Source organism: Scyliorhinus torazame, chromosome 4 (assembly GCF_047496885.1).
Source record: "Scyliorhinus torazame isolate Kashiwa2021f chromosome 4, sScyTor2.1, whole genome shotgun sequence".
Lineage (NCBI taxonomy): Eukaryota > Metazoa > Chordata > Chondrichthyes > Carcharhiniformes > Scyliorhinidae > Scyliorhinus > Scyliorhinus torazame.
The window spans coordinates 128,711,287-128,737,460 of NC_092710.1; the positions used below are offsets into that span (position 1 = coordinate 128,711,287).

At 46.0% G+C, this 26,174-nt stretch overlaps 1 protein-coding gene across 1 annotated transcript in view; it reads right to left on the reverse strand.

Annotated features, from left to right (window-relative positions):
- LOC140410474 (CUB and sushi domain-containing protein 1-like) overlaps positions 1–26,174 on the reverse strand; it is a 3,392,839-nt gene that overhangs the window by 1,342,772 nt on the left and 2,023,893 nt on the right. The window contains exon 6 of the mRNA XM_072498599.1: positions 16,882–16,994. Coding sequence (XP_072354700.1) covers positions 16,882–16,994 — 113 coding nt within the window. The remainder of the gene's footprint in view (positions 1–16,881; positions 16,995–26,174) is intronic.

Below are 26,174 nucleotides of genomic sequence, written 5' to 3' on the forward strand. Positions count from 1 at the left end.
GTACAAGAAGCCACCACATTATCAACAAACCTAGATGCAAAGCAATTCTCTTGGAAATCTCTCTCACTGTAGGAAGCACCTAAACTCATTTCACAGTAACACAGTTGAGATTGTGAACGTACTGATGTGGAGAATCCCAGATGTGAACCTGAATGCAATCATTCTGTGGCACTGCACATTGTCCTCTCAATAAATTGCATCAATGCACAAAAACAAGCATTGCATCTTTCTTTAAACTTCAAGTCAGTTTGCCCATATTTGAAGGGAAAAATTATGGATACAAACAGGAAAACAGAAACATTTGAGGGTTTTTTTTGAATGAACAAACGTGATAAATAGTCCATACATTTTCGAATGGCATATTTTGGAAATACATTTTTAAATGTCAAGGTCCAGCAAGAATATTTATTACTGCGAAATGAACAAAAACCAAGACAAAGGTACTTCACAATTTCAAGTAGCCTTGCTCACGAATAATAAAGTAAGCTGGTGTAATAAATTAGTGTTGGTTCGGGAATAGAAGTGAAGAATTGCAAAATCAGCGAAACATAGAACCGATACATCATTGGGCATTTCCTTTCTATCAATTGAAGATAAGTTATTTTATGTTTGCCAGCAACTGTAAATTAATACTAATGAAAAGCATCCTATTTTTCTTTTTGCTGAACGCTGGAGCAAGGAGGTGATTACTTGACGATGCGCCAGTTGATGAGAAAAGAGGGCAGGTCCATGGCCATATATATTCACCACTGGTATTCCACTTCTCTGTGCCAAGTGGTACAAAAATTATCATCACACGGTTGGACAATCTGCTGCCGTCCCCTCTAGGGAGAAAAGGTTTTGAGTTGAATATTATGTGATTTGTTAATAAGTCCGGCAATAATACCTTGTGATAGCAAATCAGTACCACAGAGGATCTTTCATTAGCCTAGGCTACTGCTTCGTAATGAGGAAAATTCTGAATAGTCCTCATAAATTGGCTTTTGCCCTTGAGTGGAGAACTGCCAATCCCCTCTGACGCTACTGACAGCAATAAAACAGCTGTGGAGTGCCTCTCCGATCAAAAAGATGAGCAAGTTGGCCATCGTTCCAATTCAATTTGCACTTCAACCCCCATAGCATCTGGTCACGAGTGATACATCTGAAGATTATGATGCTTCTATTGTCACTCAATCACCTCAGTTGTTCTTTAAAGAGCTTAAAAATAATGAATGAAAAGGGAAAGAAAACAGGGCAGCTTGGATAACAAAAATCTTTGTGAATCAATCAAATGCATCATTGTGACAATTCCAAACCAAAAATGCAAAGCAGCTTAATCGGCAGTTTTCCTAGAATTTACAGTGCAGAAGGAGGCCATTCGGCCCGTTGAGTCCGCACCAGCCCTTTGAAAGAGCACCCTACTTAAGCCCACACCTCCAATTTATCCTCGTAACCCCACCCAACCTTTTTGGACACCAAGGGCAATTTAGCATGTCCAATCCACCTAACCCGCACATTTTTGGACTGTGGAAGGAAACCGGAGCACCCGGAGGAAACCCACGCAGACACGGGGAGAACGTGCAGACTCCACACAGACAGTGACCCAAACTGGGAATCGAACCTGGGACCCTGGAGTTGTGAAGCAATTGTGCTACCATGCTGCCCCACATGGAAGACATGGTTCACTGTTTCAGATCTGATGGGAGGGTCAGAGCCAAAACAGAAAAGAAAAGTGAGCCTATGGGCTCACTAGTATAGTGGAATCCACTGACAAATACAATATGTTTTGGAAACAGTGGTCGGACACAGTAAAGCCATTAGCTCATGAAGTGATTTACTTCAAGTGAATGTAGATTTGTGACAAGAATTCATCACCACAGCAGAATAAAGTAGTGAAACCAGAAGTGCACTGAGGTACATTCCTGAAAGAGTATGAACAGCAGGTGGGGTATGGACACAGTAGGTTGAACCAGGCTCTCAATTAAATTTAAGGCATTGATTGGAAGAACAGTCATGGCAGCTGAGGTACCCAATTTCGTCCGTCAAGAGCAGAGCACCCAAGGCGTCTGGGAAATTACATGTGAGCATCATCTCACTTGCCTGTGGAAAAAGCTGTCTGCTTGATCAGCAACCCATTCAGCCCCTTAAACATTCACTTTCACAACCACAACAATGTGTGCTATCTTCAAGATTCATTGCAGCAACACGCCAACAGCACCTTCCAAATCCATGTCCTCTGCCACCGAGAAGGACAAGGGCAGCGGGTGCATGGAAAAATCATCACTTCTAAGTTTACCTCCAAGTTACAAACCATCACAATTTGGACAAAGATTGCCATTCCTTCATGTTCACTGGGTCACAAACTTGGAACTCCCTGGTTAATCCCATTTGTCAGCACCATATGCAACTTCTCAGATATTAAAGCTGTCCATGTCCAAATGCAGAAAGACATGGACAATATCCAGGCTTGGGCTGATAAGTGGTTAATCACGATCGCATCACACAAGTGCTCGGCAATGAATTTCTCCATCTTTACTTGACATTACCATTGTTGAATCCCTCAATATCAACATCCTGCGGTTGACATTGAGCAGAAACTGAACTGGACGAGCCATGCAAATACTTTAGCTGCAAGAGCAGCTGAGAGACTGTAAATTCTATTGCAAGTAACTCATCTCCTGACTCCCCTAAATACAAGGCTCAAGTCAGGAATGTGATGGAAAACTTTCCACTTGCCCAGATGACTGCAATTCTAAAAAGAACTCGAGAAGATCAACACCCCATCAGGCCAAAGCAGCTGCTTGATGGGCACACCATCACTTTAATATTCACCCCCTCCACCACCAACGCACATGGGCAGCAGTGTGTACCATCTCCAAGATGCATTGCAGCAATTTACCAAGGTTCCTTCAACAACAACTTCCAAACTGTGACAGCTACTACCGAGAAGGACAAGGGCAGAAGATGCATGACGCCACCACTACCCGCACATTCCCCTCAAAGCCACACACCATCCTGACACCATGCTTCACTGTCACGGGATCAAAATCCTGGAAATCCCTTCTCAGCAGGTTTGTCGGTGTACCTGCACCACATAAATTGCAGAGGTTCAAGGAGCCACCTTCTCAAGAGCAATTAAGGTGGCTAATAAAGGTTGTCCTTGCCATTAACAAACAGCACACTGGCAGCACCTTCACCGCAAAACTCTAGCAGTTTAAGAAGGTGGCACACCACTGCGTTCTGAAGGGCAATTAGGCATGGGCAACAAATGTTGACCTCTTCAGCCATACCCATTATCCCATGAGGAATTATTACAAAGGTGAAATACAGGGTATGCAGGGGCAGGGGATAGCCTGTGTGCTCTGTATCATGATGCTGATTGTGTTGATGGAGGGAGAGACAGCCTCATTGGGGGGCGAAGTTAAGGGGAAGTGTGAGGAGGAGCTGGGTGGGGTAATTGAGGGCGGATTTGGAGTGAGGGTAAATGCGATATCCTCCTTTGCGCGATTAAGTCTAATTCAATTTAAAGTGGTGCATAGGGTGCACATGCCAAAGTTGTGTATGAGTCAGCTGTTTGATGACCAGTGTGGGCAGTGTTTAGTGGAGCCGGCGAACCATGATCACATGTTTTATAAGAATATAAGAACTAGGAGCAGGAGTAGGCCATCTGGCCCCTCGAGCCTGCTCCGCCATTCAATGAGATCATGGCTGATCTTTTGTGGACTCAGCTCCACTTTGCGGCCCGAACACCATAACCCTTAATCCCTTTATTCTTCAAAAAACTATCTATCTTTATCTTAAAAACATTTAATGAAGGAGCCGCTACTGCTTCACTGGGCAAGGAATTCCATAGATTCACAACCCTTTGGGTGAAGAAGTTCCTCCTAAACTCAGTCCTAAATCTACTTCCCCTTATTTTGGGGCTATGCCCCCTAGTTCTGCTTTCACCCGCCAGTGGAAACAACTGGTCATTTTGGTCATTCCGAAAATTAGTGGAGTTCTGGGAGTCCTTCTCGGGGACCATGCCAAAGATTTTGGAGATGAGAGTGCCTCCGAGTCCATGGGTGGCGGTATCTGGGGTTTCGGAAGATCTGGGAGTGCAGGTGGAAAAGGGGCTGATGTGTTGGCCTTTGCCACCCTGATAGTCCGGAGACGCATCTTTCTAGTGTGGTGTCGCCAGAACCATCCGAAGCAGTGGGGTGGGTGCGTGATTTGGTGGAATTCCTTAATCTGGAGAAGATAAAATTCGCCATTCGAGGATCGGAGGAGGGATTCCTCTCGAGGTGGAGGTTGTTCATCTCCTACATTAAGAATCTTTGAATGTCAGTGGGTGGGGGGTGGGTGTGAGGGCTGGGTTTTGTTCATTGTTTTGTGTTATAGTTATTACTGTTTTATTGTTTAGCTATAAAACGGGGTGAGAGGGGTGTATGGGGAGTGGGGTGATGCAGTTATAAAGGTGTATAAAGATGGTTGTGTGTTTGTGTTTTGAATAAAATTGAAAATACCTTGAATATGATCATGAAGCGCATCACCTCCATACTCCCAGAACGCCTTGATCCACTGCAATTTGCATACCGCTGCAACTGGTCCACATCAGACACCATTTCTCTGGCCCTACACTCATCCCTAGAGCATCTCGAAAACAAGGACTCCTACATTAGACTCCTATTTATTGACTACAGCTCCGCCTTCAACACCATAATCCCAGCCAAGCTCATATCAAAGCTCCAAAACCTAGGACTTGGCTCCCCACTCTGCAACTGGATCCTCGATTTTCTGACCAACAGACCACAATCAGTAAGAATGAACAACAACACCTCCTCCACAATAGTCCTCAACACCGGCGCCCCGCAAGGCTGCGTACTTAGCCCCCTACTCTACTCCCTGTACACACACGACTGCGTGGCAAAACTTGGTTCCAACTCCATCTACAAGTTTGCTGATGATACGACCATAGTGGGCCGGATCTCGAATAACGATGAGTCCGAATACAGGAAGGAGATAGAGAACCTAGTGGAGTGGTGTAGCGACAACAATCTCTCCCTCAATGCCAGCAAAACTAAAGAGCTAGTAATTGACTTCAGGAAGCAAAGTACTGTACATACCCCTGTCAGCATCACCGGGGCCGAGGTGGAGATGGTTAGCAGTTTCAAATTCCTAGGGGTGCACATCTCCAAAAATCTGTCCTGGTCCACCCACGTCGACACTACCACCAAGAAATCACAACAGTGCCTATACTTCCTCAGGAAACTAAGGAAATTCGGCATGTCCACATTGACTCTTACCAACTTTTACAGATGCACCATAGAAAGCATCCTATAAGGCTGCATCACAGCCTGGTATGGCAACTGCTCGGCCCAGGACCGCAAGAAACTTCAGAGAGTCGTGAACACAGCCCAGTCCATCACACGAACCTGCCTCCCATCCATTGACTCCATCTACACCTCCCGCTGCCTGGGGAAAGCGGGCAGTATAATCAAAGATCCCTCCCACCCGGCTCACTCACTCTTCCAACTTCTTCCATCGGGCAGGAGATACAGAAGTCTGAGAACACGCACAAACAGACTCAAAAACAGCTTCTTCCCCACTATCACCAGTCTCCTAAATGACCCTCTTATGGACTGATTTCATTAACACTACACCCTGTATGCTTCATCCAATGCCAGTGCCTTTGTAGTTACATTGTATATGTTGTGTTGCCCTATTATGTATTTTCTTTTATTCCCTTTACTTCTCATGTACTTAATGATCTGTTGAGCTGCTCGCAGAAAAATACTTTTCACTGTACCTCGGTACACGTGACAATAAACAAATCCAATCCAATCCAATAAAAATGTGGGTGCGATTTAATAGCCGCGTTTCACTGAAGCGAGATTACTAGGGGGCATAGGTTTAAGGTGAGAGGGGCAAAGTTTAGAGTAGATGTACGAGGCAAGTTTTTTACGCAGAGGGTAGTGGGTGCCTGGAACTCACTACCGGAGGAGGTAGTGGAGGCAGGGACGATAGGGACATTTAAGGGGCATCTTGACAAATATATGAATAGGATGGGAATAGAAGGATACGGACCCAGGAAGTGTAGAAGATTGTAGTTTAGTCGGGCAGTATGGTCGGCACGGGCTTGGAGGGCCGAAGGGCCTGTTCCTGTGCTGTACATTTCTTTGTTCTTTGTTCTTTGAGAGTGTGACGAAGCTGCAAAATCACGGGAGAGGCCAAAATCGAGAACTGCGCTGGGTCCTTATCAATTTGGGATCTAACCGGCCCGCTCCCATTGGCGAAATCAGGATCCCACCTTGGTGCTGCGAGAAACCAATCTTACGATTAACGGGAGCGACCCCAATCTAACGGCCTCCTCAGCAAGTGGTCACGCGGGCGCTGATTAGTAGTCCTTTTTAAAAATGTGAAGCTTGCTGAATGGCTGCTGCTGGGACCCGAGGAGGTGAGTAGCCATCTTCGCTTCCAGGCAAAGAGCCTGGCTGCACTGGGGTTGATGCTTCGGTGCTTGGAGGGAGGATGGGGGAGCCCTCGGGGAGACAGCTTAGGTCGGGCTGGGTCACTATTGGATGAGCGGGGGTTTGCTGCCCATATCCTGGGCTGGTGGGGGGGGGTGTCTCAGTGCCCACGGGCCCGCCATGCCAACCCTTGGATCGTGCGGTCTCGTTCTGGGGACAATCCCAGCCACAGCCGGTGTCATGTGAGAGTACCTTTAAGAAATGGGTGTTTAATAAATGTACCTTTAAGAAATGGATGTTTATCAGTGATGTCAGAGTGTGGGTGGAGCTGGGCTGTTTGTCAGCTTTTTACTTTCGTTTTAGGCTATTTGCTGCAGGGTGTGTTTTAGTTTCGTTTTCAGTGTTGGAGCAGAGGCCAGACAGAGCAGGTGCACTATTGATCTCTCTGCCATAAAAGACTATCTCTTGATCATTTGGTGAATTCAGAATTATAAATGTTCTCAGTAGTGACTTTAACCTGACATGCTTCTGTTTAAAGGTTTTTTAAAAAAGTCTTCTGGATGTTAAAAGGACAGCTTACGGATTACTTAGTGTTGTATTCTTTGGGGGTTGTATTTGAATTAATGGTTGCTAAGATGTTCACTATGTTTTAAAAAGGTTAACTTGAGTTCATAGAATAAACATGGTTTTGTTTTAAAAAATACTTTTCCATTTCTGCTGTACCACACCTGTAGAGTGGGCCATGTGCTCCCCATACCACAATCTATTAAAAGTTGTGGGTCAGGTGAACTCCATGATACACTTTGGGGTTCTCTAAACCCTGGCCCATAACACCGGCCTGCCCCACCGACCACCTGTAACTCCCACTGACTGCAGAGGCCTGCGGCTGAAGGCTATTGCTATTTGGAAATTAACAATCGTAGTTATGTGAGCACTTGACACAGATGAAGTGGATCCCCGTGGATAGTAATGCCATGTAGTATGTCGGAGTTATTCCCGAGCATCCCAATCAGACCGTGATGCCTGGACACTGTGCCTGAACAGTGCAGGAGGCAACACCATGGACGCAGAGGCCAACACCCGAACACCCAGTGACTGGGCCCCAGCACCGAGGATATTTAAATGGCCAGAGAGTGGGTGTGCGGACCGGGCAGGGGACCAGCACTCGGTCCAGGTAACATTACGTACAGATGTCTGGGATGCAGGCTCGGGGGTCTGGTGATCAGGGGCGTCCGCTGCCACCGGGGGGGGTGCGGGCAGGGCGTGCCGGGGAGTGGGGGAGGAGGAGAAGAAACACTGGGGGGATTGGGATGAAAGAGACCGCTGGTTGTTAGACACTCATCCTCTCCCAACTCCTTACAGATATTACATGCAATGGATGACATCTTGGACCCAGCGGAAGCTGCCCGAGTGTTGCTGCTGGCTGGCCAGGTGGCCAGATGCCAGAGGAGGCAGGGCAGCAGCGTTGACAGAGACTCAAGGCAGCAGCCCATGTGCAGGGCCCCATCCCACACCCAGAGAACCTGGCTGACCAAGACAGGGGGCACCCCAGAGGGGGAGGTCTGCGACGGTCCAAGGTGTACAGGCATTGCTAGTCTTTCGAACAGTTGACAGACAATGTTGGCGCAGAAGGCTCCGCCTCAACAAGGGGACAGGAGGGCATCTGTGCCATGATCTGATGGACTTGGCACCACGTGGAGGAGGAGGATACCTGCTCCTGATGGCCGTCAAGGTCACCACAGACCTGAACCTCTACACCACAGGATTATTCCAGGGCTTGAGTGTGACATCTCATAAGCTACAGCCCCCAAGTACATTAATGAAGTCACAGATGCTCTGTATACCCAGGCAGTTAACTGTATAAACTTTGGCTTGGACCAAGCCCAACAAGATGCCTGGGCAGCAGTTTTCTCCACCATCGACAGGATGCCCCAGGTCCAGGGGCTGATAGACTGGTTGTCGCTTTGCACTCTGGGAGTGCTCTACAACAACAGGAAGGAGTTCCAGTCTTTGATCATGCAGCTCATGAAGACCATGCACATGTGTGCACATTTCCCAGGGAATGTTCATGACAGCTACATCCTGGGACATTCGGACATCCCGACCTCTTTGAGGAACGCCCCTGGATGGCTGGTTGGCTATTGGGGGATAAGGGGTGCCCACTAAGAACTGGGCTAATGATGCCAGTACAGAGGCCGGTGACTCCCCACCGTACGCCCCCCTACCCCTGCCTCCCAGTGCCCACTCAGTGATCCTTGTCCTGCTTAGCCTTCCATACTTTACTGCTGCATCTAGGTGTGTCCCCAGCAGAGGAGGTGGCAGCTTGCTGCCTACCACATCCCATTGTCTTGAATGCCCCGGCGGGTGTCCTCTGAGGGCTCTGGGGCCGGAGGGCCCCAGCTCACTTGCAGGCAGCACATGCCCCGCCGTGCCACCCTGTTCCGGATGCTGACTCCGAGACACGCCGTTGTCAGGCTGGTTGGGTCTCGGGGGAGCAGGTGGCTGTCACCGCCACTCCATAGGGTGGCTCTGGATTGGCACCCAGTGCTCTCTACTCCTGGTTAGTGCCCATAGGGCTCTGGTATTACCTCGGGACAGAGGGGCAGCTTGATCGAGCCCTGGCTGACCCTGCATATCTGGCCCTGCCAACCCTGGCAGCTCCCCAGTGTCTGCAGCACAGTACCAATGTCCTGGGCGATGCTCCTCAGTGACTGGGACATGCTCTTGTGCACCCTGGCAATGCCCACCTGCAACTGGGACACATCCCCAGCAACACAGACATGCTTTGCAGCGCCTCTGCCATGCCCACCTGAGACTGGGACATGTCCCACGGCCCCTTGGTTATGTCCACATGGGACTGGGAGACATCCCCTAGCGACCAGGACATCCTCTAGAGGGTCTTGGCAATGCCCTCCTGAGATTGAATCATGCCCCTGCCTCATCTAAGTCCGCCTGGTACTGGGTCATGTCCCTCAGCGACTGGGACACACTGTCGAGGTGATCAGCTATGGCTGTCACTGAATGAGCCACGCCTTGGACACCTCCACTCATGTTGCTGACGTTGTGCACCAGGCTCTCCACTGCGGCCACCAGCCTCGCAGTGTTGGCCTCGGTGCTACGTATTGCCGGCGCCATCTCCTGCAGCCATAGTCTTGGGGCTCCTCCAATTGGTGTGGGCGGCACTGCTGGACATGACTGAGCCGGGGTACAGAATGGTGCTGGGCGGGGTGCGCTGGCAAGCGCGGTCCCGGCGAATCAGCCGGCAGGACCATCATTTGCGGCGTGAAGCCCATGGGGTCTCGTTAAGTGGACCAATTAATATTTTGTACCACACTGAGAAATGTTTTGGTTAATTCGCACCCTATATTTTTTTTAATGATGCTGTATGTGACCTGATGACTCCCTTCGACATACCAAGTTTGGTCTAAAGTGTCAGTCTATGTTCATCGCATGCATAGACTTTACAGATACCCAAAGCTAACTAGGCTAATTATATGAAAGGATGCCAATTCATTTAGTTGAATTGGTGGACTGAATTCCTTCAATGGGGATAATATTAGTGTGAAATGTGAAAAAAATCTCAGCAGTTATACTGAGGGACTGCTGTATTATCCTTTGGATGAAATAATGAAACTAGGCCTCATCGGTCCTTTCAATTGGGTATAAAAAATCCTACTCCACTTTTCAAAGCAAAGTAGAAAGGTACTCTGATATCAAGGCCACCATTTATCCCTCAACCAACATCACAAGAGCAGATTATCTGGTCATTCACCTCATTGCTGTTTGCGTTTCATACATTACAATAGTACTTGTACTTCGAATGTGTTGGTGGCAAAAAACTGACTTCTGTAGTTATCATTAACCTTGCCATCTTGTCAGCCAGATTTAGTCAATAACTTTCACATTCTCTAGCTGCTTACAGTCTCAAACTGTATGAAGGTGGTGAATAAATTACTGCTTTCTTCTTTAAATATTTACTGAATTTATCTTCCAACAAAGATAGGGTTCAATATCCTTCACTTGGATCAAAATACACTTTGCATCTCAGAAAGAGTGCTGACTGTGATGATCATGTTCAGCAAATTTCCAGCAAGCAAGACAATTCAGTCATTTCCAAAGTCCAGCTGCTCACCAGACCATAAACATCAAATATTTCTTCAACACAAATCAATTGGAAGAGGATTTGATTTTGCAATGACTCATCTGACATGCCCATTGAGGCAATGTCACGCTCATAACTTTTAAAATACAACTCCAATTGACTCTTACAATTCACTTTTTTCTTTTAAAATGGGCAACATGCTCTGACAAAATGGCTTCGGCAAGGCAGATGACCGAGGGTGCGATTGAATGGAAAAGTTTCTAAGTGTCATTTTTTGCCAGAATTGGTGAGGTGTTCATCGATGGCCACACTGACGAGAGCGCGGCTAATATTTAATGGCTCTTAGTGGAGATTAGCTCCCACAAGCTCCTCGCCATTACTGGCTGTCATGTCGTCTGATTCGCCAGACCTGCGCCTCAGCATTGTCGTGTTAGGTACACTGGTATAACACTGGCTGCAACTGGATGCAGCATAGATCAAAAAGATACTCCAGACCTTGTAGTTAGTTCAATCAAGTTTATTGAACTAATAGCACTGTTAGCACAGTTCTCTGTGAGTTCGACTCTCTGCTAACTTAAGTGTGGTTACTCTGTCTGACTGAACCAGACTAGCTCTTAGCCACGTGGTGGAGGTATGAGATTGTAACAACACCCTTGACTGTCTCTCTAAATGTTCATCAGTGGAAAGAGGCGGAGTGAGTGCTTCGTGTCTTTTATAGTCAGATACCACCCCCGAGTGTCCTGCCTGCTGATTGGTCATGTACTGTTCTCTGTGTCCATTAGCTGCTTGTCTGTATATCATTATGTGCGTGTCCACATATCATGACAAGCATCATGCTGGAAAAAAAGAGGGAAAATGCTTTTAAATGCTCCCTCACCACTCATTCCCAGTCAATATATAAGCATGGCAGCGTGCAGACCTGCTTCTCGCTTTGTGGATGCCGACCTCGCCAGGCTTCTCGATACCATCGAAGCGAGACAAGGCAACCTGTTCCCCCGAGGGGGTCAGAGGACCAACAGGAGGGTCAGAAATGCCACCCGGGGCAGCACGGTAGCATTGTGGATAGCACAATTACTTCACAGCTCCAGGGTCCCAGGTTCGATTCCGGCTTGGGTCACTGTCTGTGCGGAGTCTGCACATCCTCCCTGTGTGTGCGTGGGTTTCCTCCGGGTGCTCCGGTTTCCTCCCACAGTCCAAAGATGTGCAGGTTAGGTGGATTGGCCATTATAAATTGCCCTTAGTGTCCAAAATTGCCCTTAGTGTTGGGTGGGGTTACTGGGTTATGGGGATAGGGTGGAGGTGTGGACCTTGGGTGTTCTTTCCAAGAGCCGGTGCAGACCTGATGGGTCGAATGGCCTCCTTCTGCACTGTAAATTCTATAATTCTATGCGTCAGTGGCAGCGGCTGTCAGTTTGGGCAGCGGGACAAGGAAAACTGCCGCCCAATGTCGGAAGACCAACGATATCGATCGAGTTGCAAGGTAAGTTGCCACCTCTCTCCTGGCTCAGTTCTGCCGGCCACCCTTCAAATTCCCAATCCCTCCCCCACCCCCACAAATCGCTGGCTGACACCTCGCACCCTCCCTAGAAACGATCCATCAACACAACCCCTTCATGTCCATGTGCAGTGCCCATAGATGTCACCTGCTATAGTGTGCTGCTCACAATGCCCTCTCTTTGTCCCCGCAGGAGAAGATAGCCCATAATAAATGAGATAGGGCCAAGACAGGGGCGGAGTTGCAGAGGTCCAAGTCCTAAACCCCCCCGCCCCTAAGACCAAATGCCCCCAGTGCAGACCCCGTTCAGAGGCTGGGTGTGAGCGCACTGCCAGCAGAAAAATAGCAGTCCGACTTTGGCATAAACTGAGGAGCATCAGAGCTTACCTCACAGTGAGTTATCATCACTCTCCTGCCTTGTTCACTGACCCGCTGACAGTTCTGACAAAGGCCCATCATCCTGAACTGATGTTACACAGACCCTTGGAGGGTGGGATAGAGTGGGCGGGGAGGGGATGGAATTGGGGGGGGGGGAGGGGAGAATGCGGGGGGAATGAGAGAAATGCGGTGGGAGGGAGGAATGGGGAGGGGGAGGGAGGAAGGAGGGAAATTGGAAGAGGGGAATTTTGGAGGGGTATGTGGAATGAGGGAAATGGGGTAGGGGGAATGGAGAGGGGGATTGAGGGAAATGGGGGAAGGACGGAAATGGGGGAAAGGGGCAAAATTGGAAATTGGATGTGGGAGGGGGTGAGCTGAAGGACACAGCCTTGTCCTATGAGAATCTGGTGAGGATGATGGCCTCCCTGGACTCTGGGAATGTCCTCCACCTGTACTCCATCCTCAGGCTAGTCCTTCCACTCTTCCTGGTCTGACTCCTCCTCAGATGAAGCTTCATGTCCCGCCTCCTCCACCATGTCCCCACTGCTGTGCTAGGTTGTGGAGAGCACAGCAGACCACCACAAAGTGGGAGACCATCTGGCTGTGGGGGGTGGGGGGGGGGGGGGGGTGCGTACTGCAGGGCACGCCAGAGAGGTCAAAACCTCAGAACTGATGCATCTCTCAATGACAGCATGGGTGGCAGCGTGTGTCTCATTTTATCAAGTCTCCACCTGGGTCTAAGGTCTCCGCTTTTTCTCGGAGTGTCATCCAGCGAGCCGGTTGTGCTGGCAAACCTTGTAACCTTGTTCTGCACATTCACTGTTGGCCACGTCAAGAGACCCTAGACCCCAGACCTTTATCGGGAACATTAGGGAGACCATGCTAAGGTGACCTCCCCTGTCCCACACTTATCCTTGGGTCACGCAAAGATTCCGCGTGCTGAAGCCCTGCTCTTCAGTGTTTGAATGCTGGCAGCTGTCCCTGTGGTGCTGATGCTCCTGGGGGCTCAGGCTTCAAAGTTTGATTGAAATGCTGTGCACTAATTATACTTTGAGGAATGGCACATGTGCTCTCGAGAAACCACTTGAGAGTGGGGAATATTTTGTTTATTAAACAGTCAACAGGAACAAACATTTGAAAATCAACTACGTTACATTCCACACTAACCATTAAACAATGAGGAAACGTCACCGTTCCATATTAGTACCAATACAAAGCTATATCAGCTCGTTTTCACAAAAAAAAATAAACACACGGTTACACCCCTCGCAGCTTCCTCTACTGAAATGGAGGATAAGCCTGAGAATGTGCTATCATGTCCAGAACTTTGTTGTAGAAATGATCTGTCCATCAATGTGTTACTTGTTCCGCAAATCAGTGCTCTGTCCATAAGCAGCAGGTCCTCCTACACGGCCCAATCTCACCAGAACCAAATCCTGGCATCCACATATTCAATTGGCACTCAAGAAACAGTTGAACAACCTGGACTTCCAGCATATTTAACTTGCGGGTGATGTGCCAGTTACGTGCAAAACTCATCGCACCAGCAACAAAAGTATCAGCAATCTGCGGAAGCATTTCTTCAACAGCATCAACAATGTCACGCACCAGGTCCCACAACATCTTCTTGCTTCAAACAAGACTTGCCTTCTAGACTCATACATACCCCAGAGCCATATGTGCCATACCCAGGTATCAAAGCAAAGAATTGTCCTTATTTCCAGCTACAGAAATGGAAGGAAACAGCAACAGCAGCCTCCAGGCATATGCACTCACCAGCAGGAACAAGCGGCAAATAAAACCTGTGAAATGCTCTCACAACTAACAAGACCAATTCCTCATTTGCAATAGCCTTCAGCTGTGAAGCTAGAGGCTGCTCACAGTCAAAGGGAGTTAAAGTGATTTTCAGCTTAGAACTAAGAGCAGGGCTATTTCCTTGAAGTGTTTGATGAGACAGACAGGCTGCATGTGTGATTGCCGCTGTTATGGATTTCCACAATATATATATTTTTTAATTTAGAGTACCCAATTAAAAATAAATAAATTTCCAATTCAGGGGCAATTTAGCGTGGCCAATCCACCTAACCTGCACATCTTTGGGTTGTGGGGGTGAAACCCACGCAGACATGGGGGAAATGTGCAAACTCTACACTGACAGTGACCTAGGGCCGGGATTCGAACCCGGGTCCTCAGCGCTGCAGTCCCAGTGCTATTCACTGCGCCACATGCTGCCCTCGATCTCCACAATATTTAAAGATGGCTTGAAGACCTCACAGATGCAAAGCTCCTCACCCCCCGGCCCAGACCAACCCCCCCTTGAGGGGTCCCTCACTCCTCACAGCACTGGGCCAACAGCTCCGGTGCCCTTGAGCTGATTGATGGAAAATGGAAATGGCTACTCACCTCTCTAAGATCATAAGATATAGAAGCAAGATATAGTAAACAAAAGATGCAAATTAGGAACAGGTGTAGTCCATTCAGCCCTTTCAAACCTGCTCTGCCATTCAGTAAGATCACTGGATCTGATTGTGACTTCAGTGCCACTTTCCCAACTACCCCCGATAACCTTTGACTCCCTTGTTAGCCAAGAATGTATCTACCACCGCCTCATTAGTATTCAATGACCATCACCCTCTTGAGAGAAAAAGATTGCTTCTCATCTCCATCTTAAATGGGAGACCCCTTATTTTTAAACTGTGTTCCCTCGTTCTGGTGTCTCCCACAAAGGGGCATCCACTCTGTCAACCCCCCTCAGGATATTAAACGTTTCAATAAGACCACCCCTCATTCTTCTGAACTCCAGTTCAGAAGACCCAACCTTCACTCCTACAATTATCCTCTCATCCCACAAATCAGTGAGTTGTGTGAACTTTCTCTGACCTGCTTCTGTTGCAAATATGCCTTTTTAAAAATAAATTTAGAGTATCCAATTCATTTTTTCCAATTAAGGGGCAATTTATCGAGGCCAAGCCACCTACCCTGCACATCTTTGGGTTGTGGGAGCGAAACCCACGCAAATAAGGGGAGAATGTGCAAACTCCACACGGACAGTGACCCAGAGCCGGGATCGAACCTGGGACCTCGGCACCATGAGGCAGCAGGGCTAACCCACTGCACCACCATGCTGCCCGCAATTATGCATTTCTTAAATTAAACTCTGAACTAGGTGCCGTCTCACCAATGACCTGTACAATTGTCGAAAAACATCTCTATTTTCATATTCCATTCCCCTTTCAATAAATATCAGAATTCTATTTGCCTTCCTAATCGCTTGCTGTACCTGCATACCAACTTTGTGTGATTCATGTACCAGGACACCCAGATCCCTCTGTACCTCAGAGTTCTGCAATCTCTCTTCATTTGGATAATTATGCCACTTTTTTATTCTATAAGGTGGACAAGTTTGATCGCAACTTTCTCTCATTTATACCCTAATATTTTAGCCAGGCAGTTCAACCTTTTATTGGTTTTATTGTTTCTTGTTTTGCATGGTTTGGAAATGCCAGAGCCCAGTGAAATGTGTAACATCTTTCAAAACCATTCTGATCCACAACATAAAACCTGTTGTCGGTTGAACAATTGACAAAATGCAAAACATAGTAAATCAATTATGTTTACCACAAAGGCTTACCTTTCTATGGTTGTGATTTTGCATACATGCCATTTTAAACACTCAGTTTAACCACAAAGGAAGAAGAAACAGGAGGTTAACGTTATGTTTCCTGCTAATAATTTTAGTGGAAAATTCAGTACAGAATGAGGTTTTCCACACAGATCTTTTCACTAACAATATCAATGGGGAAAATGTTAAGTCTCAAGAAGACAGTAGAAGGGCGGCTGATAAAATCTGTCAGAATGGTGATGAATCATGTGAGCGATATAAATTTGATCTCCAGCCCAGAGCTCCCATTCTCAGGAGTGTGATTGAAAATGGGAGATATTTAACAAGGGGTAAACATAATCTTAACAGGCTCAGGGAGAGGAGGTCTCATTGTAACTCTTACCCTCACATATCTTCAGAGAACTGCCTGAGGGCAACACAGGAAGAGGTTGTATTTCTCCAGCTGACCTCTCAGCTGCACTAAGCAGCTCTTCGGGGTCAATGCTGAAGAAGGAAAGAAAATTTCTCACTCCTATCCCACCAAAGCAAAAATATCCCAAATGATTTATCTTAACAGGAGATAAAGACATTTTTTAAAGATTAAAACATTAGATGTTGGCAGTGAACACCAAACATGCGAGAGGGAGTGAGAGATCAATTAACATCTCAGGTGAGACCGTTCCTCTGGTCACGCTTCAGAAGGTAACCTTTCTTCTCCAGGTGATTACCAACCTCCTGGGACATTTCTACCACTGTATTTTTATTTCAGTTTTCTGCAATTGTTACTTCGTATTTTCACCCGAGAACGTATATTCTGAACAGTTTTTTGGCTTCCAGTGAGATTACCTGCTTCGGTTTGGCTTGGGAAAGCTCTCACCTTGATACTGTGCATTAAATCCTCTCCGCCGATGATTACTGTCGGATGTGAAGTGTAGCCGCAGCCAATTTTTGCTACTGATGACAGGTGAAGGCAAATTCAAACCAGTCAACCTGAAAGAAAATAAAATTCTCATATCAGCACTGCAAGTTGGAAGAGTTATCTAAAAACCCCAAGCCTGCCAAAAATGCAGCAAAACTGAGTGTTTCACAATGTTCACACAGCTACTGAAGAAATGTTTATTTTATTCTGTAGACTATTATGTTCTGTGGGAAGAGACGTTCAACGTTACCAAGAAAGAAATCTGACAAAAATGAAAACAAGATCCCAGGTTGCTACCATTTGCCAAAGTATTCCTGCACAAGGAAAGATTGGCCATTCCTAATTACAACACCGGACCATTCGTGATTCCATCTGTAAGGTATGTTTAATAGTCAGGCGAGATAAGATTTGGTCTAGTAACATGTGTCAATGCACCTCACTCCCAATGACAGACCAAAGGCATCATTGGTCAACTCTAAAAACTGTCAGGCCATCATTGAGCCATTGCCGATGAGGATAGGATGGGTTACATGTGAGTATGGAGAGGAAGGTAGGAAGCTGCACTAGTGTCTCCAAATTGAGTGCAGCCTTGGGTTACCTGGCAATGCCTTGCTTTTAAAACATTATGTGTTAAGAATGACAATCTGTAGGAGCAGGAAGATGTGTAAGCATTACAATGTCTAATAAAGCTTGCTGCCATTGAAAATTCACTAATCTAATTCAGGGGAAATCACAATGGTTTGTAGTTTGTATTATAGCCATGATGTGGAGATGCCGGCGTTGGACTGGGGTGGGCACAGTAAGAAGTCTTACAACACCAGGTTAAAGTCCAACAGGTCTGTTTTGAATCACTAGCTTTCGGAGCGCTGCTCCTTCCTCAGGTGAGTGTCCTGAGGAAGGAGCTGTGCTCCGAAAGCTGGTGATTCGAAACAAACCTGTTGGATTTTAACCTGGTGTTGTAAGACTTCATACTTTGTATTATAGGTTTGATTAACCATGTAAAAACTGTAACTAGATTTGATAATGATACATTTAAATGATACTGTGATCGGCATTAATTGGTGCAGGTGTCATTCTTTATTCCTCAGTACACATATGAGTGGTATTTTACACTTCACTCAGAAGTCTATGATTAAACGCCTAACAAATGGCTGCCCTGGACATCCCAACATATCAGGCAAGAATTCGGCAGATCTCACCGACACAATGTTGGGGAGGGTGGGTGGTTTGGGGGTGGGAGTGACTAATCTGCCCTCCGGAAGCGGGAGTTTACAGAACTCTGAGGTACTGAGGGATCTGGGTGGCCTGATACATGAATCACAAGTTAATCTGAAAGTACAGTAAGTAATTAGAAAGGCAAATGAAATGTTGTTGTTTAATGCAAGTGGAATGGAATAGAAACATAGGGATATTTTGCTACAGTTGTACAGGGCATTATTGAGATAACATCTAGAGTACTGTGTTCAGTTTTGGTCTTCTTTAAGAAATGACATAATTGCATTAGAAGCAGTTCAGAGAAGGTTCACTTGGGTGATACCTGGGATGAGGGGAGTTGAGGGGAGGCCTCTATAATGAAATTGATGGCCCTGGGAAAGGAGATCGGGGGAGATCAGAAGGGTTGTGGAGCAACAGGCTATAAGTGGAATGGCACTTGCCTCCTCGATCCAGCAGACATTGCCTTATTTTAGCTGCCAGCTATCCCAAAGCCTGGGAAATCCGGCTGGACAGAATTAAACTTGAAACATTAAATGAATATGTGGCATGCAGCCTGAATTGACAATCTGCCACATGAGTGTGGTTTGGTTGTCCACCTTTGTTAACACGAGAAGTGGGCAGGTTTGGAGTGGGGTTCAAATTTGTAACATTTAAACTTCCCGTCCGACCCAAAATGGTCTGTTCTTTGGGGTTAAAATTCCCCTGCACTGTGTGAGCAGTGCATCAGAAGCACGTTGTGCCTTGGGGAATGACAGGGCACCTGAATTTCTTGACTTTATTAACTTGGAGGAGGAAGATTTCAGGTACAGCCTAAGGCAGGCTGCTGAGCGTGGGCCAGCAGGACAGCAAGAAATGAGCAATTTAGGCTTAACAGACAGGAACCTAACCACTAAAGGACAGTCACAGAGCTGTGAGAAATTTTTTAAATGGTAATATGCATTTGGGAGGTGAAGGGTTTTTATCGTTTCAGCAACTTAATTTAATTCATGTCAGAAAATATGATATACATATCAGTGATCTTGATATCTATTTAAACCCAATCTAAGTTCAAGAGTGTCATTGCCATGACTAGGACAGCAGTGATGATCCCCAGTCACAGCTTAGTTACAATTTGTCTTGCAAGGAATTGATAGGTCGGTGGGATATGGTACTAAATGGTGGAGGAACAAGCAGAAAGGTGAGAGCAGTAAGAATGATGGTGCAGGAACAGATGTTGGTCTAAACTTTGTGAAGTGTATGTTATTCCAGGTGGAACAAAGCAGGTGTAAGCTCGGGGAAGTGTGAAAATTCCTGCTTGGCAGAACATGCGTATGGCTCAGGAAAGAACCAGGCAATTTTCTTTTTATTCTTACATGCTGACTGGGCCTGCATTTTTTGCCCATTGACTGAGTGGCAGGATGTTTCAGAGGGTATGTAAGAGTTAATCACGTTACAGTGGGTCTGGAGTCACGTGCACGCCAGTCCAAGGAAGAATGGTACATTAGTGAATGAGGCGGGTTATCGTTAGGCTTTTAATTGTTGTTCTTTTCTATTAATTTCACAATCTGCCATGGCGGGATTCAAACCCGGGTCTCCCGAGCATTATGGTGGATCTGTGTGTTACTACTGCATTGACAATCCCACTGCACCACCGCTTCCCTCTGTTTCCAGCTGTTGTCAAGGGGGCTTGTGGTTGTTTCCTCTCACGTGCACCCAAATAAGTCATATTCCAAAACGAATGGTGGAATGAGGCAACTGTGGAAAATGAGCAAACACAGCCAACATTGCTAAGTGCAAAAGACAAGCAACCGCTTTTGGCAACAAGCAAGAGAGCCGGGACCAATTCATTTCTTTCGGTTTTACTCACAAAACCATTTTGGATCGTTTGATGCCTGGACCTTGAGACAGGGGCTACCATAAAAACTACTCTGGAAACCCCAGCACTAAGGTGTTTTTTGGTACAACTGTTCTGAAAATGCACAGGACACCAGAATAGGAGCATGGAGGATGCTGGTGTCAGGCACGTATTTGCATCCAATTTACATTGCCTTGGCCTCTTCATTTGAAGTCAATTTCTGAAAAGAATTGCTGCGCAATAATTCAGAAACAAAATGGAGGTAGAAGATTTGCACACATTTTCTATAAGCCTGTTTACAGGCTTTATTTTGGGAGCTCACCTGAGGAAGACCATACCCTATTATTGAAAATCATCTTGGTATATTTGGTAAGTTCAGCTTCATTCATTAAACTTTGACCATTCTATGAATTAAAATATTTTTCCTGTTATTGTTCAAAGTCTTCATTGGCTTCATCAACGTACCTGGTTATGTACCTAACTGCTGGCAGGAAGAATAAAAACCTCAAAGTCTACCTGTTGTTTAACATTTTGTGAGTGAACATGGGGAAATAGGAACAGGAACAGGCCTTTCAGCCCCTTGAGTCTGTTCTGCCCTTTAATTAGATCATGGTTGATCATTATCTCAGCTCCAGCTACCTGCCTTGGTCCAACACCCCTCAATATCTCAAGGTCCAGGGTGGCACAGTGGTCAGCACTGCTGCCTCACAGAGTCAGAGCCCAGGTTCAATTCTAACCTCGGGTGACTGTCTGTGTGGAGTTTGCACATTCTTCCTTTGTCTGCATGGGTTTCCTCCGGATGCTCCGGTTTCCTCCCACAGTCCAAAGATGTGCGGGTTAGGTAGATTGGTCATGCTAAAATTGCCCCGATGTGGGGGTCACAGGAATTGGGTGGGGTTTTGGCCTAGGTCGGGAGCTCTTTCCGACAGGCTGAATGGCCTCCTTCTGCGCTGAAGGGATTCTATGATTCGATGGAAACCCTTGCCCAATTAAAACCTCTTAATTTCAGTTTTAAAGTTTTCAATTGGCCTAACATTTGGGGACAAAGAGTTCCAGATGTCCTAATGTCAATCTTAAGTGGCCCAGCTCTAATCTTAAAGTTGTCCTGGATTTCCTCATCATTTGAAATAGTTTCACTCGATCAACTCCTTTAACCATCTCAAACTCCTCAATTCCACCAGCCCATAGTCTTCTATCCTCCAGAGACTACAATATGAGTCTTTACAACCTTGCCTCATAATTCTGAAGACATCTTAACCATAATCTTATTTCAAGATTGTAAATTGGGAAGTGAACATGTCCTATCAACGTTTCTACATTTGACATCACAGTGTCATTGCAAACTGTGGCCACCATGTGGCTCTGATGTCTCTATCCAACTCCACCAAGTTAACTTCATTGTGATACACATATATTTGATACAAATATCAATTTGTAAAAAATTAAACCAAACTAGCATGGCGTAATGTATAAGTAATCCTAAACAATGAATCTTGACCAATTTATCAGACTTAGAGGATCAGTCACTAAGTAGAGTTTGAGAACATCAAGAATGCAGAGAAAATCTGACCTTTACATGTTTAGGGTTTTTGTTCTAACTGGTTCATTACATATTGTGATAACAGGACACCATTGCCAGCAATGTTTTTTGTACAATGTGACCATCTTTAGTTATTCTCACAGAGCACTCTAGTCCCGATTATATCAAGTTCCTTTGCCTGCTATTTTAAGAAAGGCATTTCAAACAGGTTATTGACGGCAGATTAATGTGTCCATGGAATCATGGGGGACAGGAATTTGATATCGATTCAGGTAAAGTGTTTGTACAATGATATCGCATGGCGTAATGTACAGTTTAATTTTTTCATGGTCAGTAACTTCTCCACACTGTATTGGATCAATTAATGAGAATAGAAAGATGAATTCTTAAATCAGGTTTATCGATGCAGAAGCTGTTTGCCTGAACCTGTCATTTTGGTGGAAAAATAACTATTATGATGCCACCAGATAAAATTAAATTCTGAAAGTCAAATTGTCCAGTCATTCTTCAGTCACAGGCCCATTACCTTTACAAGTCCCATAATTTGTTTCTCCTGGTTTTTAGGGGAAGAAAGTTCAACAGATCTCATTGCTGTTGGTCAGTACAATACGAAGTTTTACAACGCCAGGTTAAAGTCCAACAGGTTTGTTTCGATGTCACTAGCGTGACTTTAACCTGGTGTTGTGAAACTTCGTACTGTGCTCACCCCAATCCAACGCCGGCATCTCCACATCGTCAGTACAATGATACTCCATTGAGATATTTCAATTAATCTGGTTCAGGAATTAACTGACTTGGCTCAAAAGGAACATACACATGACAAAATTTAGCCATGAAAGCCTAGCTTTGAAAACGTGCCTCAATTTCTTTGAGTAAGTGGCAATTATGATAATTTGAGAAAGATTATGGCCAAAATTAACCTTTAGCTTCAAATGTGGGTTGTTGATTAAAACAGTTAGCTCCATATGAATTTTCCTCTTGTTATGCACGCAGTTGTTAACTAAATATACTATAGGGATCCCTTAATTTCACAGTTTAATAGCACAGAGGGGATGAAAGAGAACCTATGCATAAAAATACATTTACTTGCAATTAAAATATAAAGTGTCTTGGTCTTTTCATTAGTGACTTATTTATATATAATACACTGTTGGAATACTGTTCAATAGCAGTTCAATGAAAGATTGCAGGATGCAATCAGGCGAGTAATTGTTAGTCACGATCAGATGTATTCTCTGTCTGACAAGTTATATACCACCAACCAAGAGCTGTATGATGAAATAGAGCCAGTTCTGTGAAGTCCAGCAGTGTACGTTGGAGGAAGAAATAAAACAATTGAATAGAGTGCACTGAAGCATGCAATATGATGAGAGGTTTAGGTGAGTTTACAAAGCTCTTTGAATGCTTTTACAGATCACACATATACCCCTTCTCAAACAGGTTTTCAGAAATAAAAAAAACATTTGGCACAGTAAGTCTTGAGAGACACCAATCTTCCATGGATTTTCCAATTTCAGGCTTTTAAATAGCTCAGATTTTACTTATTGGGAACCTACGGGATTTAATGTATAGGAGCAGTTTAATTTTTTTAAAGTGCTATGGTTTACTCATTTAACTGATTTAATGCTAAAAGCAAATTGCTGCGGATGCTGGGATCTGAAACCAAAACGGAAAATACTGGGCAATCTCAGCAGGTCTGACAGCATCTGTGGAGAGAAAACCGAGCCAACGTTTCGAATCTGGATGACTCTTTGTCAATGATGGAAAGAACTGGAAATGGGGTCAGATTTGTACTGTCGTCACCCAGTCTGCGTTTAATCTCTCCAATGCAGAGTAGACCACATTAGGAGCAGCAAATGCAATTGACCAGATTGAAGGAGGTGCACATAAAGCGCTGCCTCACTTGAAAAGAATATTTAAATCCTGAGATGGTGAGCAGGGAGGAGGTAAAGGGGCAGGTGTTACACCTTCTGCGATTGCATGGGAAGGTGCTGTGGAAAGAGGGTGAGGTGTTGGGGGTGATGGAGGAGTGGAACAGGGAATCCCAGAGGGAATGGTCCCTACAGAATGCTGAAAGGGGGAGTGAGGGGAAAATGTGCTTGGTGCTGGAGTTGGTGGAGGATGATGTTTTGAATGTGGAGGCTGGTGGGGTAAAAAGTGAGGATAATGGGTCTCTATCCTAGTTCTGGGAGGGAGGAGAGGGGGCGAGGGCAAATGTGTGGGATATAGTTCAGACACGGTTGAGAGCCCTGTCAACCACGGTGGGTGGAAAACCAAGATTAAGGAAGAATGAAGACATCCTAGCAGCACCATTTTGGAAAGTGGCATCATCGGAATGGGTGCGACGGAAGAGAAGGAACTGGGAGAATTGGATGGAGTCCTTACAGGATGTGGGGTGTGAAGAGCTGTAGTCGAGGTAGCCGTGGGAGTCAGTGGGTTTGTGATGGATACTAGTGGACAGTCTATTCCCAGAAATTGAAATAGAAAGATCAAGGAAGGGAAAGGAAGAGTCAGAGATGGACCATTGAAGATGATAGAGGGGTGGAAATTGGAAGCAAAATGAACACATTTTTCCAGGTCCAGACAAGAACATGAAACTGCACCGAAACAATCATCGATGTACCGATAAAAGAGTTGTGGGATGGGGACGAAGTAGGACTGGTAACAGTCCTACTCTGATTTATTGCTGTAAGTCGCCTTTAGATTTATTGCTGTAAGTCTCCTTTGACAGCACATCTTAAATTCATGACCTCGATCACCTAGGCAGCAGGTACATGGGGACACCAGCACCTGCATGATCCCACCCAAGCCACACACCATCCTAATTTGGAAATATATTACTGTTCGTTCACTATCTTCGGGTTGTCAAAATCTTGTACCTCCCTCCCGAACAGCGCCATGTGTGCACTGACACCATATTGACTCTCGTGCTTCCAGAAAGTCACTCACTAAGGTGAAATAGGGATGGGCAATAAACTCTGGCCTTGCCATGATACTCACATCCCAGGAACAAATTTAGATAGAAATGTTTGTCTCATTATTGTATGAAGTCAGCATGCAGCACATGTAGAACACAAAGAGCAGTGCTTTTGCGAAGACAGATGCCTCAAGTCAGCATCTCAATTACTTTGATTGACTTCAGGCCTTTGCCAAGATACTTCGTCAATCACTTCTAGTCCTTGGCAGAATCTCACAGGCCTGGATACTGAAGATTTGGTTCATGTTGTCACTCATAATGACTGACCTATGAAAATTAGCTTTCTTTTGCAAACAAAAATTGTATCTTTTGTCTGCTGACTCCCTCTCTTTGAAAACCTGTGAAAGTGAACTCAAGAAGAAGCGGGGAACCACCTGCTCAGCAGTTTGTTAAAAACTTGAGATATATTCAGCCACTTTTTACCAGTTCAACAGTTAAATCTGACCTGTATCTGTGCAGAGATGAGCAGGTAAAGTCTTCATGGAGGTGGACTTAATTTTTTTTAAATTCGGTGTCTGGACAAGGATCCAGATTTGCTGTCAGGAGGAGACCTGATGAAATGCTACAACCCATATTAAAATTATATGATGCTAAAGTCCCAGATGACCATAGGCTGCTTCCCCATTTGAGAGCTGACTGGTGGTGATTTAACCTGAGGACCACCACACCTCAGACGAGGGACAAGGTTTCGAAGGCGGGGCCTTCATAAAAAACCTCAGCCAGTACAGGAATCTGCGCTGTTAGCATCATGCCATATCACAAACCAACCGTCCTGCCAACTGAGGTAACCGACCCCCATATCTCATATTATACTGCATGCAGAAGACTATATTGATGCACGATCAATGACCACTAAAGCGAGGTTGCAGTCCAACTGAAGGTTTTAATAAGCTAAATGTTTCCCCCAGCAGCTCAGGTACAAAATGAAGGCTGCTGGGGCGGCACAGGTTCTTATACCCCGCCTAGCAGAGCGGAGCTATCATATATTCTAACCAATAGAAAGCATACAGTTTCCACCAATGGTGCTTTAGCCTATCAGGTACCGTAATACCACATTCACCCCCTGTTAAAAAAGATTCCAGCGGGGGGGTGGCCTGAAACTACAAAACATGGCAACGTGGTATAATTAGTTATGGAGGTACCGTAATACCTCCGTACAGTGTTTAGTAACTAATTACAATTCTTATAGCTATGTACATTTGATGGTTTATATTTACAGTTTACAATTAAATTGAAGCAATTAGTCGATCGGGGGCCCTGGTCGTCCTCTGTGATCGTCGGAGCTTCGGTGGTGACTCCAGTGGAGGCTTGGGCGTCTGTGACTCCGGGAGCGTGGCTTCGATCTCCATGCAGCTTCGGCACCCCTAGACGGCGCTGGTGGGGAAAACGGTTGACCTGGGAAGGTTGCGCCTGCGGGGGACGTCGGTGGGTGGGGGGGCCGGCGGAAGGACCGTTCCTCCTGTAAGGTGCTGCGGTGGAGGGGAGGGTGGGACTGGTGGCTGGGATGTGCGTGGGGTTTCGGTGGGCGCCATGTCCCGTAGGGAGACCGTATCTCGTCGGCCATCGGGGTAGGCGTACTGGGGGTTAGCATGGAGCAGATGGACCCTCTCAACCAACGGATCCGACTTGTGTGCCCACACGTGTTTTCGGAGCAAGATGGGTCCGGGTGCTGCCAGCCAGGTTGG